The 17145-nt window shown below is 45.2% G+C and overlaps 1 protein-coding gene across 6 annotated transcripts in view; it reads right to left on the bottom strand.

The window, feature by feature from the left end:
- Window positions 1–17145, bottom strand: part of ASXL2 (ASXL transcriptional regulator 2) — a 114535-nt gene that overhangs the window by 74140 nt on the left and 23250 nt on the right. For 2 of the 6 annotated variants that reach the window (XM_062622615.1, XM_062622617.1), the window contains exon 2: window positions 6252–6334. The exons of 1 other annotated variant lie outside the window; for it this stretch is intronic. In XM_062622615.1, coding sequence (XP_062478599.1) covers window positions 6252–6334 — 83 coding nt within the window. Of the gene's footprint in view, window positions 1–6242; window positions 6335–7252; window positions 8367–8386; window positions 8598–17145 lie in introns of those variants that run through there. 3 more of the 6 variants (XM_062622616.1, XM_062622618.1, XM_062622622.1) reach the window with 3 other exon arrangements.

Genomic DNA, 17145 nt, shown 5'->3' with positions numbered 1-17145 from the left:
ATGAGACGTCACTTCAATGGTCCTTAATTCAATCTGAGATGCAAGAATATCCTCTAGCAGCAAGCAGCTTTCCTCTTCCAACAAACAGCATTTAGTTCAGGCTCCAGCTTGACCCTTGCTCAGATTTCTGAGAAGTCAAGAGCACTGTTTGCCTTTCAAGTTCATCCTCTCTCCTCTTGCAGGAGAACAACCAAGTATAGCATTTCTCCCCACTCAGATGAGATCCTCACTTTATAGTATACTGCAGGGGAGGAGGTAAAAAAAAATAAGTAAAATCCATGTTTTCTGTGTCAGATGAGGGCAATCCGTGTCACTTTAGTTCTCAGCACTCAGGAAGACAGACTGTTCACGTTACCAGACTCACAGAGGACAAGCCAACCTCAGAAATACAGCAGACTTCTGATTCAGCTAACAACAAAGGAAAAATACAGGCAACCAGTTAAGAAACTTATGGAAGCCTGAAGTTACAGTGCTGGCAGCTCATTTACACAAGCACCAGACTGAGCAGCTCCAGCCCCCCCCCCATATAACTACCTCCTTATCTGGAAGCAAGCTCCCACCTGAAGGATTCTCTGTGCTGGATGCTCTTGCAAGGAACTTGGAAGGACTGACTTGCCAATGAGAAGAATAAAGCAGCCACTGTTCATGACACACTTATCTTCAGCCCAAACACAACTAAAGAAATGGGGACTTTGGCTTCTATACTGTTACCCTCCACAAAGTGGTTTAAGACTTTGTTTTGGTTGGAAATTCCATAAATACTTGAACTAAAAGTAACCAGAGCACTGTCTGTTTTCATTTCCACTGAGATTGGAGCTAGTGTTTAGATGCATTTCCTCACCTAATTAGTATCCAGGGAAAAAAACGTTACTGTGTTTGGACAGAGGTTCACAAGCCAGTATTTTACACAGTGCCCCCTATAAAATCCAGGAAAATCAAAACATTCATAGCTGTTAAGTGAAAAGGCTACCAAAGATATAATAAGATCACAGAATGGTTTAGGTGGGAAGTGATCTTAAAGTTCATGTAGTTCCAACCCTCTGCCATAGGCAGGGACACCTTCCACTAGAGCAGCTTGCTCCAAGCCCCATCCAACCTGGCCTTGAACACTGCCAGGGATGGGGCAGCCACAGCTTCTCTGGGCAACCTGTGCCAGGGCCTCACCACCCTCACAGCCAAGAACTTCTGCCTCAGATCTCATCTCAGTCTCCCCTTTGTCAGGTTAAATCCATTCCCCCGTGTCCTGTCCCTACAGGCCCTTGTCAAAAGCCCCTTTCCAGATTTCTTGTCAGCCCCTTTAGGCACTGGAAGCTGCTCTAAGGTCTCCCTTGAGTCTTCTCTTCTCCAGGCTGAACAAGCCCAGCTCTCTCAGCCTGTCTCCATAGCAGATGGGTGTTCTCCAGCCCTTGGAGCATTTTTGTGGCCTCCTCTGGACTCGCTCCAACAGTTCCACATCCTTCTTGTTTTGGTGACCCAGAACTGGAGGCAGCACTGGGGGATGTGTGTGTGTGTGTGTGTCTGTCTGTCTCACCAGAGCAGAGCAATGGGGGAGAATCCCCTCCCTTGACCTGCTGGTCACGTTGCTGGTGATGCAGCCCAGGGCACGGTTTCTGGGCTGCAAGTGCACACTGCTGGATCTGAATCACCCAAAGAGGGCTGCAAGGATGATAAGGGGGCTGGAACACCTCTCATATAAGGACAAGCTGAGAAAATTTGGACTGTTCAGCCTGGAGAAGGATGAAGGTGCATTGAGGCCTCATAACAGCCTTCCAATTCCTGAAGGGGGTCTATAAGGAAGCCAGAGTAGGACTCTTCATCAGGGACTGTAGCAATAGGAAAAGGGGTTATAGGTTTAAACTGAAACAGGGGAAGTTCAGCTTAGGTATGAGGAAGTTCTCTGTGAGGGCAGTGAGGCTCTGGCACAGGTTACCCAGAGAAGCTGTGGCTGCCCCATCATTGGTGGTGTTCAAGGCCAGATTGGATGGGGCTCTGAGCAACCTGGTCTAGTGGAAGGTGTCCCTGCCCGTGGTATGGGAGTTTGGAACCAGACGATCCTAAGTTCCTTTCCAACCCAAACCATTATGTGATTCTATGTTGAGCTTCTCATTGACCAACACCCCAAAGTCCTCCTCAGGGCTGCTCTCAATCCAGTCTCTACCCAGCCTGTATTTGTGCTTGGGATTGCCCTGACTCAGGTACAAGACCTTGCTCTAGGCCTTCTTGAACTTCATGACCTTTAAAAGCTAATTACTCCTCATATTCTTACACCAATTCTTGCATATAGGAAGAGATTAATGAAATCCAATGACAAGTTAACAATTTTGATTTATAAAGCTATTTATCAAAGAAATGTGAGCTGCTGTCACTAACTCTTGGTGCCACCTATCCCATGCATTCAAGCTTGGGGAGGTTTCTAAGCTGGTGTTGCTTGGGTTAACACCATTATCCCATGCATCTTCAAAGTCTCATATGAAAATCTAAACGTTATGACTTGCTCAGGCTTGCCAAAGCTATATTGCCAACAGAGATAAAGCAATATAGGATGTTGTACAAATCTTAAAGCCAGATAAGGTTATGCTGCCAATTTGTTGAGTGTTTATCCTCAAGTATTTTATTTCTGCAGCGTGCAAGCAGTGACAAGTAGGTAGGAAAGGATCTCAGGATTAGGGCAGCTTGTCAAAACAGGCAAATCAAGAAAATTAGGCTGACAGATCACACAAGAAGTATAGTTCTAGCTTCAGGATGCCCTAGGCTTCCAATACTGATGAGCTGGAGTACTGGTCCTGGGCTGGCCTTTAAAAATCTCATTATTAAAATGGAGTAGTAGACTAAAGTTATACATACAGGTGGGATAATCAGCCAGTATCACCCCAGGTTTTTGCATTGCTACAAAAATTCCATCTTAAGACCTAGCCTTGTCCAAAAATTAGCCAAATTGCCCTCCATGTAGCAGAGGTCACTGTTAACTGTTTTTTTTTCTACTCTGCACTGCCACTCTTCCTCCCTGCAATCCCCAATACTATAAGGCAGGACCAGCACTTCCAGTCATCTGAACTTTAAATGTGCCCTCAATCTTCCTTCTCAGCAGCTGGCCAACTGGCAGCACATGCCAGGAATCATTAGAGCAAGAGGAAGATGGACTGGCAGTACAGCCAGGCAGGAAGACACGAGCTGAGCTCCCTGTTCTCTCCACCTCATTTCAGCACATCTGTAGGAAAGCCGTTTGTCCCTTCTAAAACTATTTTCTTTCTGGAAATCGGAGATTTTAAAAGGTTAGATGTATCTATAGATTTGAAGCAGCAGATGGTGAATAAAAAAAAAAAACAAACAACAAGCATACACTGAAGTCAAAATGATAGAGTTTAGAGAAATGTGGACTGTGGAAATATTTACCAAAGAAATTAGCAATTTTGCTTATTAAGAGCAAATTGCATTGATAAACAAGTTGAAAAATTCAAAAGCCTCAACATACATGTTAACCAGGGAGCCCATGTCCTGCCTGCAAACTCACACACCATTGTACCAAACTAAAGTCTTGCAGTGCCTCAAGGCAAGTACATGGAAATCGCTATAATCTGCTGTCAAAGGTTTTGCCTGCCGTGGTTTCCAGCCAGAACCTCCACACACAAGACGACTCTAACACTGGTGAACTCATTGTGCTCTTCTGACAGCTTTCATGCTGTCAAAAACATTTTATTTTTTTTTCCCACCAAGTCATAGCACAGTTTGGGTTGGAAGGGACCTTAAAGCCCACCCAGTTCCAACCCCCCTGTCATGGGCAGGGATACCTTCCACTAGACCAGGCTGCTCCAAGCCCCATCCAACCTGGTCTTGAACACTTCCAGGGATATCAATTCATGTGAAGCCCATCTTGTCACAGGCAAGGACGTGTCAGAAGCCCAATCCAGACACAAACACATTACTTACCGGCAGCAGCTGGAATTGAATTGCTTAAGAACTGAAAGCCTTTTAGGTCTTGTCTTAAAGCTTTATTACATCAAACACTGAAGGGGAAAGGCCACAACACAGCATCCACAACACATGTGCTTAGCCACAGCATGACACATGTGGCTAAATCTGCAAAGGTGGGCAGCTGAACTAGAGAAATTGAGTTTCACATCTGACTGCTTCCACAAACATCTTTTGGCATTTAAGATATGAGGACTCTGCACTGCCCTGATGCTCACCAGCAGCTCTTTTAGAGGAAAACAACCTACAATTAGCTCAGGCTAAATCCCCAAATTAACTCTAATAAAAAGGGCTTGGGTTGAGAGAGATTATTTGGCACCACAGCATTTCTCTCCTGCCTTTTTTTTTTTTTTTGGCTGTTTCATCCAAAATCTGGGTTCATCAGACAGAGTGGATCTCTCACACCCTATCTGAGCTTCTGCCTAAGGCTCTGCCCCCAAAAGAGTATTCTGAATTGCTAAAAACATTCTCCAATGTTAGTGCCTGGATGTCTGCTGGGTTTGCATTTTGCCATCAGTGAGACCACTGGTATAGACAGCTGCATTTCTATTCTACCCTTGGGTGAAACAAGGAGGGGGCTGGCAAGTGCACTCATTGTTTAGGAACATGCCTTCGATGACAGATTAACAGCGTTTAACACAATACTGAAGCTGCCCCAAGGCTGGTAAACCTTTAATCTGACTGAAAGCAGTACTGCCCCAAAGTGAAGTGTATCCCCAGAGCAGAAACGACACTTCTATCACCTCCATAAGAGCTAAGTAAGTATATTCAGTGCTTACTTTTAGGTAAACTCACAGGTCCAAAAAGCAAACCACCTTTGCACTGTCCACAACTTCAGTGGAAGATGTTGTTACCAAAAGCAAAATTTCTAGGCTTGGGCCCTTGAGTATTTCTTGCAAAGCAGATGTGTTACTGTATTAAACTGGCAAAGTGGACTGGAAAACATGATTAAGTCAAATTCAGGACAGGTATTTAATTCCAAAATAGACCAACTGGCACACCCAATGCTCTTTTTCCCTCCCCTTTTCTTTGTTCTGAGGAAGCAGAAATGTAAGTACTTTGTACTCCCTATGGAGAATTGTTCCCTATCTCAGCAAATACACCATACTATCTCTGGGAAATACGTATGAGCAAGGACTCATGAATTAAGCTACGGTAACAGTAGTTCAATGTAGTAGTTCAAATACCATCTGAATAGCTCCATTTCTAAAGCAGATCAGTGCCACCAAGCTGGCACTTCCTTTGCCCAGCACACCAGCCTGCTCCTTGGTGGGAACAGGAAGATCTCCAAGGCAGAACCACATGCTGCTCCAGATAATACTAAAAAATAGCATGAAGCATAAAGTTTTCTAAATAAGGATTTGTGAGGCTGGTGTTTTACTTCCTGGACAGCTTTAGGGTTTGGTTTAGGTTGCTTCAATTAAACTGACTATGATATACATAAAATAATCATAGAACACTTAGAATGGTTTGGGTTAGAATATGCTTCAGTACCTGAAATCTGAACTACTTGAACAGATCTAGCTTACCTTATACAAGAGCCATGGACTAGAATCATGCATGCCTGGAAATTAAGTATGATCCTTATCACAGAATGGTTTGGGTTGGAAGGGACCTTAAAGCTCATGTAGTTCCAACTAGAACTAGTTCTCTCCCTGCCATGGGCAGGGACACCTTCCACTAGAGCAGCTTGCTCCAAGCCCATTCAACCTGGCCTTGAACACTGCCAGGGATGGGGCAGCCACAGCTTCTCTGGGCAACCTGTGCCAGAGTCTCACCACCCTCACAGGGAAGAGCTTCTGCCTCAGATCTCATCTCAATCTCCCCTCTGTCAGGTTAAAGCCATTCCCCCTTGTCCTGTTCCTACAGGCCCTTGTCTAAAGCCCCTCTCCAGGTTTCTTGTTGGCCCCTTTAGGCACTGGAAGCTGCTCTAAGGTCTCCCTAGAGCCTTCTCTTCTTGAGGCTGAACAAGCCCAGCTCTCTCAGCCTGTCTCCATAGCAGAGGGGTGCTCTCCAGCCCTTGGAGCATCTTCATAGCCTTCTCTGGACTCACTCCAACAGCTCCAAGTCTTCTTTATGTTGAAGCTGTATGCAGGACTGCTGAGATTTATCTAGTTTTCTTGGAAAAGTACCACTGACTTGAGAGCTGGTTTGCAAATGGCACCTGTACCTCAATTCTGCACGTATGTAGCATTTCAATCCCCAAAACACAGGGGTTAACAGTAAATTAAACCAAGTTGGAACCAAAGCATGAATGTGTTTTACTTGTGTAGGTTTCTCACCTTATTTCTTTAAGTCCTTCTTTCTGGATAACTTGCAGGATCTCTTTATGGCTCATAGGTGTGTTAGGATATTTCTCCAGGACCTGGCAAGCAAAAGTAGATTAAGAAGAAGTTACTCATTTGCATTTTCACTTTAATGTTTGACTGCACATGAAACTACATTTAATGGTTTGGACTCCTCCATGGCTACAACTGAGAAAGAACTTCTCACATCTTATCAACACCCCTTCCTTCCGAAGGATGTAAGGAGCAGAGATTCCACGATGAATGGCTAAAGGGCTTATTTTAGTGCAATTCCCAAATTTTATTTCACATGTGCTGCCCCCTAGATAAAGCCTCTTTGAGAATTCAACGGTCCACGGTAACAGAGAGGCTTCACAACCAAGCACCTTCACTTGGGAATGCTTCAGGAACTGTCAAGATACCTCAGATACAACACTTCCCAAATCAAAACCCCTACAGTTTGCACAGTTGAAACACCTACCAATCGGTTTGGTTGCATGTGAAATAAATTTAAGGAAATTCGGGGTTTAACACCATTAGGGTTCTTTGAAAGTCTCTGGACATGGTTCGGGTTTAAAGTTTATAAATATGGTCTATGACAACGCTCCCTGCACACAACAGTTGGACGCACTGCTGCCCTTCCCCAGCCCAGCACCCAAGCACCACTCACCTCCCTTCCAAGGGAACTAAGATGCAAAAGTATATTTCATCGTAGCAGACAGAGATGCTCAAGACTTCTGAAGGAAGATGCCAGTTAAAATACATCATAGGGATATTTTAAGCAATACTGGGGAGGGGAAGGTGGGATCCTTCTTAATCACCTGCTTTTGACTCATGCCCAAGGGTTCATTTTGACATGAACCCTTGAGTTCCAACACCAGAAAACAAAGTATCAGTGTAAGTACAAAAGTATCAGTATAAGTACAAAAACCTGCAAGTGACCTTGCAGAAGGAAACGGCCCCTTTTAATGTGTCTGTTCAAAAGCAGTGGGGAGTACACAGCTTCTCCTGAATGCCTGCACCTTATTCCACCCAGGAACATTTAAGTTACCCTGATGGCTGCAGACTTATCTTTGTTTGGAAAGGACTTTGAAAAGATCTTGCTGAACTGAGGCATCTCTCCCCTCACAGAAACAAAAGACTTACAAGACCTACGTTTAACACCATCTTTAGCTCTGGAAGCCTTAGCTGATGTCCTCATCCTCCTAATCTCTTGTTCACTTATGTTAAAGACTGACTTTCACAGCAACTTAAACCATTTCCAAAGGCTAGTATGTGACTTTCAGTGGTGGCTAGGGTGAAGCACACTCTTCACACCAGAATGAGTAGCAGAGTAGCACATGTATAAAAACAGGGAGTTTAAAACAGATTTCAGTAGGATTTGTTTACTCTCACTCTCCTGTGAGCCTCAGTGACTCATTCCATTTCTAGCTGTATTGGAACAGAGGATGCCATAAGCAACAGGATACAAAATGAAAGCGGTTGAAGTAATTTAAGTCAGACCACTGCAGGTTTTAGATTTATATCAGCTCCTAATTCATGTTCTCTCAGCACTGCCAAACAGACTGTATACTTTTATACCATTAACTTGGAACAAAACCTGAAAGCTTGTTCTGCACACTGTGCCAAAAACCCATGGAGGGCAATCAGATTTATGGTTATCTCGATTTCCATCTGTGGTGTCAACCTTTTCATGGCAGGTAGCAAAACAAATTAGGAGAAAAATAAAGCAGTGCCAGGATTCCTTTCACTAGGGACTTGAGGGTATTTGCCATTTCTCACACACTGAAATCAAAATGTGCATTCTTCTCTAGCACAGTGCTTTCCTCTTGACTTTCACTACATAGACGTGCTCTCGACAAGTCCCATCCTGCTCATACCTAGAGTGGCAACAACACATTTCATTAATTTTTCACTAGGCACAACCACAGTGCAAGCTAAAACTGTGTTTGACCACAGAATCTCATCATTAAGAGCAGAAAAGAAGAAAAGCTTTTCTAATTATATCCTTGAATGTCCACAGGATGCTTCTGTGTATCTCTCCCGGGTAACCTGTCCATACAGCTTCCTCCCACAGGACTTTTTCCTGTAGTTATGCTCAGCAAGATGACCCATCTGGCCTCCTGCCACACCTGCTTGTCTTCCCTGCAAATCATGATGGGCCACTCTTGGTCTCAGAGAAGGTTGTTCCTGAAGATCAACCAGCTCTCCTGGGTTTCTCTGTTCTGCAGGAAAGATTCCTGTAGGATCCTACATATCAGTTCCCTGAACAAGCCAAAGCCAGGCAGTTTTTCCTTCTACCCGCTTTCCTCATTTCACATAAGCTCTTCTCATTTCAGTGACCTGAAAGGAATGATGAATAGGTTGGATTTCCATGATGAAGTCTCATTTCATCACAGTCACGGAAACCAAAGGTGCCACCACCTTCATAGTCCTCCATCAGCTCTTCCACTCTGCTAGATCCTAGATCTCCTCTAGCCTGTTTGTCCAGCACCTGGCTCAAAAGCTGTCCTCAAGTAAGTCCAAAAATCTCTTTGACAGGCTGTGCCCTGTATCACTTTGTGCTTCCAGCAGATGCCAGGGTAGAGTCAGAGCCAACTCTGAACTCATAAGCTTCTTCCAGTGGTCTGTAGAGGGTCATGCACTTCCTCTTCTTGATGAGCTGGTCTGCAGCAAACGCCCACCACGGTGTAACCCTCCCCTCTGAACTTAACTGATAAGCTCCCAGTTGAGTTATCAGCAGCTATACAGCACAGCTCTGCACGCTCCTAAAGCTGTTCTTTAGCAAAGAAGGCAAACCCTTCTTCCTTTTCCATGTCCCTCCTTCCACTTAAAGCACCCGAATCATCCAGCCCTCCATGAGTTTAATCTCACCAGCACTGAGGCTCTGCACATAACGAGAGCTAATCAAGAGGGAACAGAGCTATTAGTATCAAAACTGCACACAAACCTCCAATTCCTCCTGTCCCATGCTGAACACATTTACACATAAGCATTTTGGGCTGGCCCACGGGTACGCTGGGGAGGTGCAAGAGTTCCTCTAGAGAAGTGGAAGAGGCTCCCCTGTCACAGACACCCAAGTGCCTCTCTTCAACTGATACTTCCCTTCTGATTTTCAGTCACATTCCCACACCAAACCTAGTTTAAAACCCTCCATGCTGTCAGCAGCCATGCTGGCAAATATGCTTTTGTCCATTTTATTAGATGGATGCCATCTCTTGCCATCAGGCTGCATCCCTAAAGGAGTCCCATGGTCATAAAACCCCCACCCTGTCTATAAATACTAACTGTGCAGACAGAAGCTGATGCTCAGGCAACATCTCCTCCTGCCTAAGCCTTTCCCATTCATCACCAGAATCTAGCAGATCACCCAAACCCTCAACGCCTCTGAAACTCGCTCTCAAGGCCTGGCATTGACCTTTTATCTGCTCAAGGTCTCCTTTGGGAGACCTTGGACAAGATTTTGGGAGATCTAGAACAAGGGGAATGGCTTTAACCTGACAGAAGGGAGACCGAGATGAAATCTTAGGAAGAAGTTGTTTTTTGTAAGGGTGGTAAACCCCGGCACAGGCTGCCCAGAGAAGCAGTGGATGCCCCATCCCTGGCAGTGTTCAAGACCAGGTTGGATGGAGCTTGGAGCAACCTGGTCTAGTGGAAGGTGTCCCTGCCTGTGGCAAGGGGTTGAAACTGGATGAACTTTAACATCTCTTACAACCTAACATTCATTTTACCTGCCAGATAACAGCACAAACTCCAGTTTATTTCCATTGGGCTGGATGTACAAGAACATTCACTTGAGGACATGAATCTCTGGTGGCTTCTATGTACAGAACTGCGGGATTTTGCTAGAGCCACTACTGTAGTGCCACAAGTCTGGGTACTGCAAAAAGAAATCAGTATGAAATGGCCTGTTCTCAAATGCACAAGAAAAGCACTGTAACTCCAGGTTAACTATTAACACTGACTTCAAAGTAATGCAAATCTATTTCAGGACACTCAGGAACATGAACATATCCAAAAAGGCTGCTTGTCTGCTGGGAGAGAAGACTGAGCTCCAAGCACCTAGACCTTTCATTGAATTTCAATCCTAAATGTTCAACAGATGAATGAGAAACTTCACTTTGCTCCTCTCCGCACCCCATAACACACTGATAAAGGCAAACAGCATGAAATTAATGCTGCTGCCAATATAGTTTGAGACTTTGGCAGTGCTGCTTTGCTCACCAAAAAACCAAACAATTCAAACTCTGGCCATCACTGCTGAGGAAAGACCTCTAAACAGTCTTCATCAACACAATTATCTACTATCAGGTTGCCTGCTATTTGGCAGTAAATAGTTCAAATAAAAATAAAAAAAAAAGAAAACAACCAACCTTCAAACATCAGGGTTGGTACCACGTCCAAGACTGTTTTCCATTAACAACCAGATGACAGCACACAGCACATCCACAACAGGCTCACAAACAACACAAACCAAGGTGGAAATCGATGATGCACAAGATGGCTGTGTGGCCATTCAGAGGGACCCTGAGAAGCTGAAGAAACAGACGCAACCTCAAGTCCACATGGAAATTCCAAGTCCCCAGCACATAGAGAGGAACAATCCCTTGTTGATCATGAGCCAGCAGCATTCCCTTGATGCAAAACAAATAGGCCACCAGCACCTGAAGGCCACTGCCACCCTGGGCTACACAAGGCAGAACTAGTGACAGCAGGCTGATGGAAGTGATCCTTCCCCTCTACTCAGGAATGTTGAGTCAGTGTCTGAAGTGCTGTATTCAGCCCTGGACTCCCCAGTTCAAGGGAGTCACAGACAGACTGGAAGAAGTCCAGCAAGGGACAAAGATAAAAAATGCTCCAGTCCCTTAAAATTATATGGAGGGTAAGACAGAGACCTGGCATTGTTTAGCCTGGAGAAAACAGCCTGAGAGAGCTGGGCTTGTTCAGCCTAGAGAAGAGAAGGCTCTGGGGAGACCTTAGAGCAGCTTCCAGTGCCTAAAGGGGCTGCCAAAGCTGGAGAGGGGCTTTAGACAAGGGCCTGTAAGGACAAGACAAGGGGGAATGGCTTTAACCTGACAGAGGGGAGATTTACATAAGATATTAGGAAGAAATTGGAGAAGATCCTTTCTCACTCAAACCATTCTACGATGAAGGCCCAGAGGAATCTTAACAGTGTGTATAAGCACTTGACAGGACATTATAAAGAACACCAAGCCAGACTCTTCAGTGGCATCCACTCAAAGGACAAAAGGTAATGGGCACAAGTTGAGTGTGGTGGTGTTTGGGGTTTGATTTATTTTTTTTTAGATTATTATCCTGGCAGTGGTCAGACACTGGAAGATGTTGCCTAGGGTAATGAAATCTCCACCCTTGGACTGGACAATGTCCTAGGAACCTCACTTTCAGCAGAGTGGTTGGACTAGGTGATATCCAGAGGTCCATTTTGACCTCAAGTGATCAGAAGAAGCTGATTTAGTCACTAACAGACCAAGGTTAAGTATCACCACATAATTTTATGTTCCCCTTTCCTGTTCCTGCTTACTAGCTGGCCAGGTTAAATCCACAGAAGACATTTCCCAAACCAAGCTGTGAACCACTTTCCACAGGCTATTATGAGTGCTAAACCATGCATGGCAAGAACAGGAAACTCAGAGGACATTAATACAAAGTTAACACCTTCAGGTTAGGTACTTCACACAAAGACTGCTGGGAGAATATTTTGAAGAAAAACGACCAAGCCATGATTGCCTTAATATGTAAGAATTTTCCTTAGCCATCTGTTACTATCTATTGTCAAGACACCTTTGTGACAGATGAATTCTATTAGACAATATAGACATTCCTAAAATTATAGAAACAGCCTTCAGAAAGTATTTAATGAAGTAGTTGTCCATGTAATCTAACCAGCTACACAGCAAGAAGCGATCTCAGACTTTCACTTATGATAACCGGAAACATGGAATGGGGGGAAAGAAGGATGAAGAAGTAGAAAAAAAATATTTAAAAAGCTTAGCATCCTCATTTATCTCAAAATCCTGGAAAAACAAGCACATTAAGTTGGAAGTCTTCACAAAATAAAGCAAGTTATGGTCAGGAAGAGAAGTACAGATTCAAAGATATATGGATTTTAGTCCGAATGGCTACCTGTACACCTTTGACATATAAGACCTAACTGCAGAAAAGCGTCCTCAGATTCACTATCCCTATCCCAAAAATAGGCATTGGAAACCCTTTGATGGTCTGCAAGTTCAACACAACATCTAACAAGGAAAAATAAAACACTGCCACTATTGCAAAAGCATGAAGAGGAACAAGTCATTGTCTAAAGGCTTTTGGATCACTAAAAACATTTTATCCAGTGAATACTAAACAATTAGGTATGGATCAAGTAGAACAAAACCGTGAGAAGGGCCCAAGATTTGGAAAACATGCCTGATACTTAAACTCAGCCTAGACAGGCTCATCTGGAAAAACAACTTCTCTGGCTCAGCAGCCACAGCTTCTTCAAACACTAGAATGTTTGCACGAGAATTTAGAGGCGTGTTTACAGTCCCAGAAACCCCGAAGCTCACATATCTCCTGTGCACCCTGATCCCCAACCAGATCTAAGAGCAAACCACACGGGAAAAGTTGGACAACCCACCCTCAAAAGTGGCCAGGGGACTCCAAGTTGCACGCCCACACCTTCTAATGGCATGCAGCCCCACATCAAATAACTTCAAGCAACATGCCGTGCTCTACAAATACCCCAAATGAGAGTAATGAACATTTAAATCCTCCTGAACCAGTCCACAATAGGGCTGCTTCATGTCTATCAACACACAACTCATGTGTTATCTGTAACTGCCTTTAAGGAAGGGGCACGGAGACCCAACACAGTCCATGATGTTAACCCAGGTGTTGCTCCACAGCCATTCTGTCTCACTGCTGTTTTGCTAATTTTAGTTAATTCTGCCCTGCAGGGTCAAAGCTTCTTGTGTTGGTCAACTACCACCACAGGTGAAACCACTAAAACTACCAGCTTTGGCTACACAGGACCAAGATAGATTAGCACTATCTGGTAAATGTTGTCATCTCATGTTCTTTAAGAAACTCAGCCTACACAGATAAGCAAAGCAGTTCACAACTTCACATGCAGTAATAACTCCATGCTGCTTTACAAGTTGATCCAGAAGAACCAGGAACAAGGATTAAAGAGAGTCTTAAGAAAATAGATATACCTTAAGTACCTTCACGTCTCTCTTCTGCTCTCTTAATCCTGTATCAGATCTTCCATTTGAGTTCTTTTTTTAGTTACTGTATGTAAATAAATTAAAACTAATTCTAGTATCTGCCACAGAACTGAATTTGAGAGGCATTTTTAAATTAAGAGCCAGGATTTATAAGCTACCTTCCTACAGTGCTCAGCATTAGCCAAGATGAGCCCAAAGAACCAACCAGCAAGTGCCAGCACTGAGTACTGACAAAGCCTCATTACATGGACCTAGCTATTAAAAGTGTCAGTCAGTGTTCGACATAGGTGAAACCAAATACTCAAGATAGTTCCACTGATGCTCAAACTATGGCACCCCAGGTGTTAAAATGTTCTAGTTGGCTCATTTTTAACAAAACCCACTAACAGACTTATCTATTTTACAGCACATGTTGCTTTGCACCCTGAAGCTGTCCTGGTTTCTGCAAACATTTCCAAGAAAACAGGATCACAAGAGAAAAGGTGTTTCGTAATTTTACCTCTTTGAAGAAAGGAACTTTCTTACTCTCCCAGTATTTACTGGAGGCTCTGGGGAGAACTTCGAGCAGCTTCTAGTACTTAAAACTACAAGAAAACCAGAGAGACCCTGTGGGCCTGACAAGGCCCTGCAGGGACAGGACAAGGGGGAATGGCTTTAACCTGACAGAGGGGAGATTGAGATGAGCCCTTAGGGAGAAACTCTTCCCTGTAAGGGTGCTGAGGCCCTGGCACAGGTTGCCCAGAGAAGCTGTGGCTGCCCCATCCCTGGCAGTGTTCAAGGCCAGGTTGGACGGGGTTTGGAGCAACCTGGTCTGGTGAAAGGTGTCCCTGCCTGTGGCAGGGGTTGGAACTGGATGAGCTTTAAGGTCCCTTCTGACCCAAACCATTCTGTGATTCTATGAAAAACAAAGAGCTCACATAAACAAGCCTACAAGAACCAGTGTGCCCATGTATCAGCATTAAGTGCTAACAGGAGGAGTTTAGAAGTTAAAATTAAGCTAACCTCTAAACATGGTTATCTAGGGTTGGCTGCTTTGGGAGTTAGTTTGGCGTGCATTCTTCAGCGCTATTAACCTCAAACCCAAAACAACCTCATCTCTACATCAAAGCTTTCACCTCATATTTAGAAATCTTTTTAAATGAAATCAACGATCCTTCCCCCACAAGCCCCACGTAACAACAGTCTGCCCTCAATGCGAACTCCCCAAAGCTACAGCAGTTCCCATGTGCTGCGCTGGCTGAGCTGCAAGATCACATACATGCGTAAAACGGAGACGCTGACTTAGAGGGGCAACTGTTCACACCATTGAATTTTTGGTACTGGACACTGGTACAGCCATGGATTAGCTCTCAAAACATACCAAACACAGACCAGCACGGCACATTTATTGCCTCTGAACTGGCCCCCAGGCCTCCCTAGTGAGAAGAAAACTTTGGTTACAAAACCGCATATTTGGTTTATCAGAGTTAAAACCATTTCATTATCTTCTCATACAATACTGGACAGGCTAGATAACCCCTCCATTATGGATTTTATTCCTTTCTTCAATCTTCTGACAGAAGAGGAGGAAGGAAACCACAGGAAGATAATCTGAAAGCACAGGAGCAAGACAAAGGGCTACAATTGTACTGATCAACTGACGATTCACTAAAAGTAGCTTAGGAAGAAACCATTGAGAATCTCACCTCCTACACCTTTGTATTTTACTCTACAGTTGTCAGTAAGAGCATGTTTCTTAACTTGGGAGATGCAGTTACAAGCTGAAGATCCACGTTTAGCTAAGGAGGAATTTCGCATATTATTTCATCTTATCTCAGCCTTCCAGTACCTGAAGAGGCCAACAAGAAAGCTGGAGAGTGGCTTTTTACAGGTGCCTGTAGGGACAGGACAAGGGGGAATGGCTTTAACCTGACAGAGGGGAGACTGAGATGAGATCTTAGGCAAAAGTTGTTCCCTGTGAGGGTGGTGAGGCCCTGGCACAGGTTGCCCAGAGAAGCTGTGGCTGCCCCATCCTTGGCAGTGTTCAAGGCCAGGTTGGACAGGGCTTGGAGCAACCTGGTCTAGTAGAAGGTGTCCCTTTCCATGGCAGGGGTTGGAACCAGATGAGCTTTAGGGTCTGTCGTGGTTTAAACCCAGTCAGGTAATTCGTTCGCTCACTTTCCCCCCCTTTTCTTGCCCTCCCCCTGCTCTCGGAGGGACGGAGAGGAAAATCGAAAAGAATGCAACTCCCACAGGTTGAGATAAGAACAGTTTAGTAACTAAGGTATAACACAAATCACTACTGCTACCACCAATGATAATAATGATAAAGGAAATAACAAGGGAAGAGAATACATCATCTCACCACCAGCCGACCGATAACTCACCCCCCCAGCCCGACCAAGCTCTGACCGATACCTCCTCCAACCCTGCAGTCTCCCAGCCCTTCCAGCTAACTCCCAGTTACATCCTGGGCATGACGTGCTGTGGTATGGAATACCTCTTTGGTCAGTTTGGGTCAGCTGTCCTGTCTCTGCTTCCTCCTGGCTCCCCTTCCTCCCTGGCAGAGCATGAGGCTCACAAAGTCCTTGGCCAAACCAAAACATCACCTATCAGCTCTGCTCCCAAGCTGAAAGTCAAAACACTGCACTGCACCAGCTACCAAGAAGGGGAAAAATGACTGCTACTGCTGAACCCAGGACATTATCCACCCCTTATTCCATACCATTCACGTCATGCTCAGATCCCACATTTTCAATATACTCTTATCTTAGTGCATGGACCAGTCCCTATAAAGCTGCTGAGTCCATCTGGTCCATGACGTCAGGCTCCATCTCTTGTAACAGTCTTCCAGAGCAGGAGAGACTGTGCAGTGTTCACACTCGTGAATAACCTGGGCAATAGTGTCCATTGCTAAGTCCACCCCTCGATCATGAGTCCATCTCTATGTTGCACCTCTGCTCTGATGGCCTGAAGTGCCATGGGCCCACCAGGCTCAAAATAATTCACTGTCCCCTTCAGCAGTTTCTGCGGCTTGTTGCTGGGGACTCCATACAGCTGCCTTCCATCTCCGATGCTTCCAAAGCACTGGAGGGGCCCAGTGGACTAGATACTTGCCCATACTGTCCCACACACCCTGCCACTCCTGGCTGTGCAGCCTTGGGGAAAACCTCTTGGTCCCCCTGTATTGTCGTCTAACCCCAGACAAGACCCAAACCTGACTCTGCTTAACTTTTGAGATCAGACAAAATGGTTGTGGGTAGTTCACAGCCTGTGTGTGTGCCAACATGCTGATCCCCATCACAATCAGCAGGCAGGTCCCAGGGATACCCAAAGGCCATTCAAAACCTTCAGAACTCTCAGTTGATGCTGCTGTACTTGTCACTGGGGCTGGTGTAGCTGCTGTACTTGTCACTGGGGCCGGTGCAGCTGCTGTGCTTGCCACTGGGGCTGGTGTAGCTGCTGTACTTGTCACTGGGGCTGGTGTAGCTGCTGTACTTGTCACTGGGGCTGGTGTAGCCGCTGTGCTTGCCGGCTCTCCCACCGCCAGCTTCTCTTTTCCTGAGTCCAGCTCTTCCTCCTCTGCCTTGCTGGGAAATGCTGCGTGGTCTCCTGCATCCTCCTGGGGCTCGGCGGGCGGCTTCCGTGGAATGCTCTCGGCCGTCGCGGGGCTCGGCTCG

Source organism: Pezoporus occidentalis, unplaced genomic scaffold (assembly GCF_034315485.1).
Source record: "Pezoporus occidentalis ecotype Australia unplaced genomic scaffold, CSIRO_AGI_Poc_V1 ctg244, whole genome shotgun sequence".
Classification (NCBI taxonomy): Eukaryota; Metazoa; Chordata; class Aves; order Psittaciformes; family Psittacidae; genus Pezoporus; species Pezoporus occidentalis.
The sequence above is the reverse complement of the archived record's forward strand: the minus strand, read 5'-3'. Positions and strand labels throughout refer to the sequence as shown.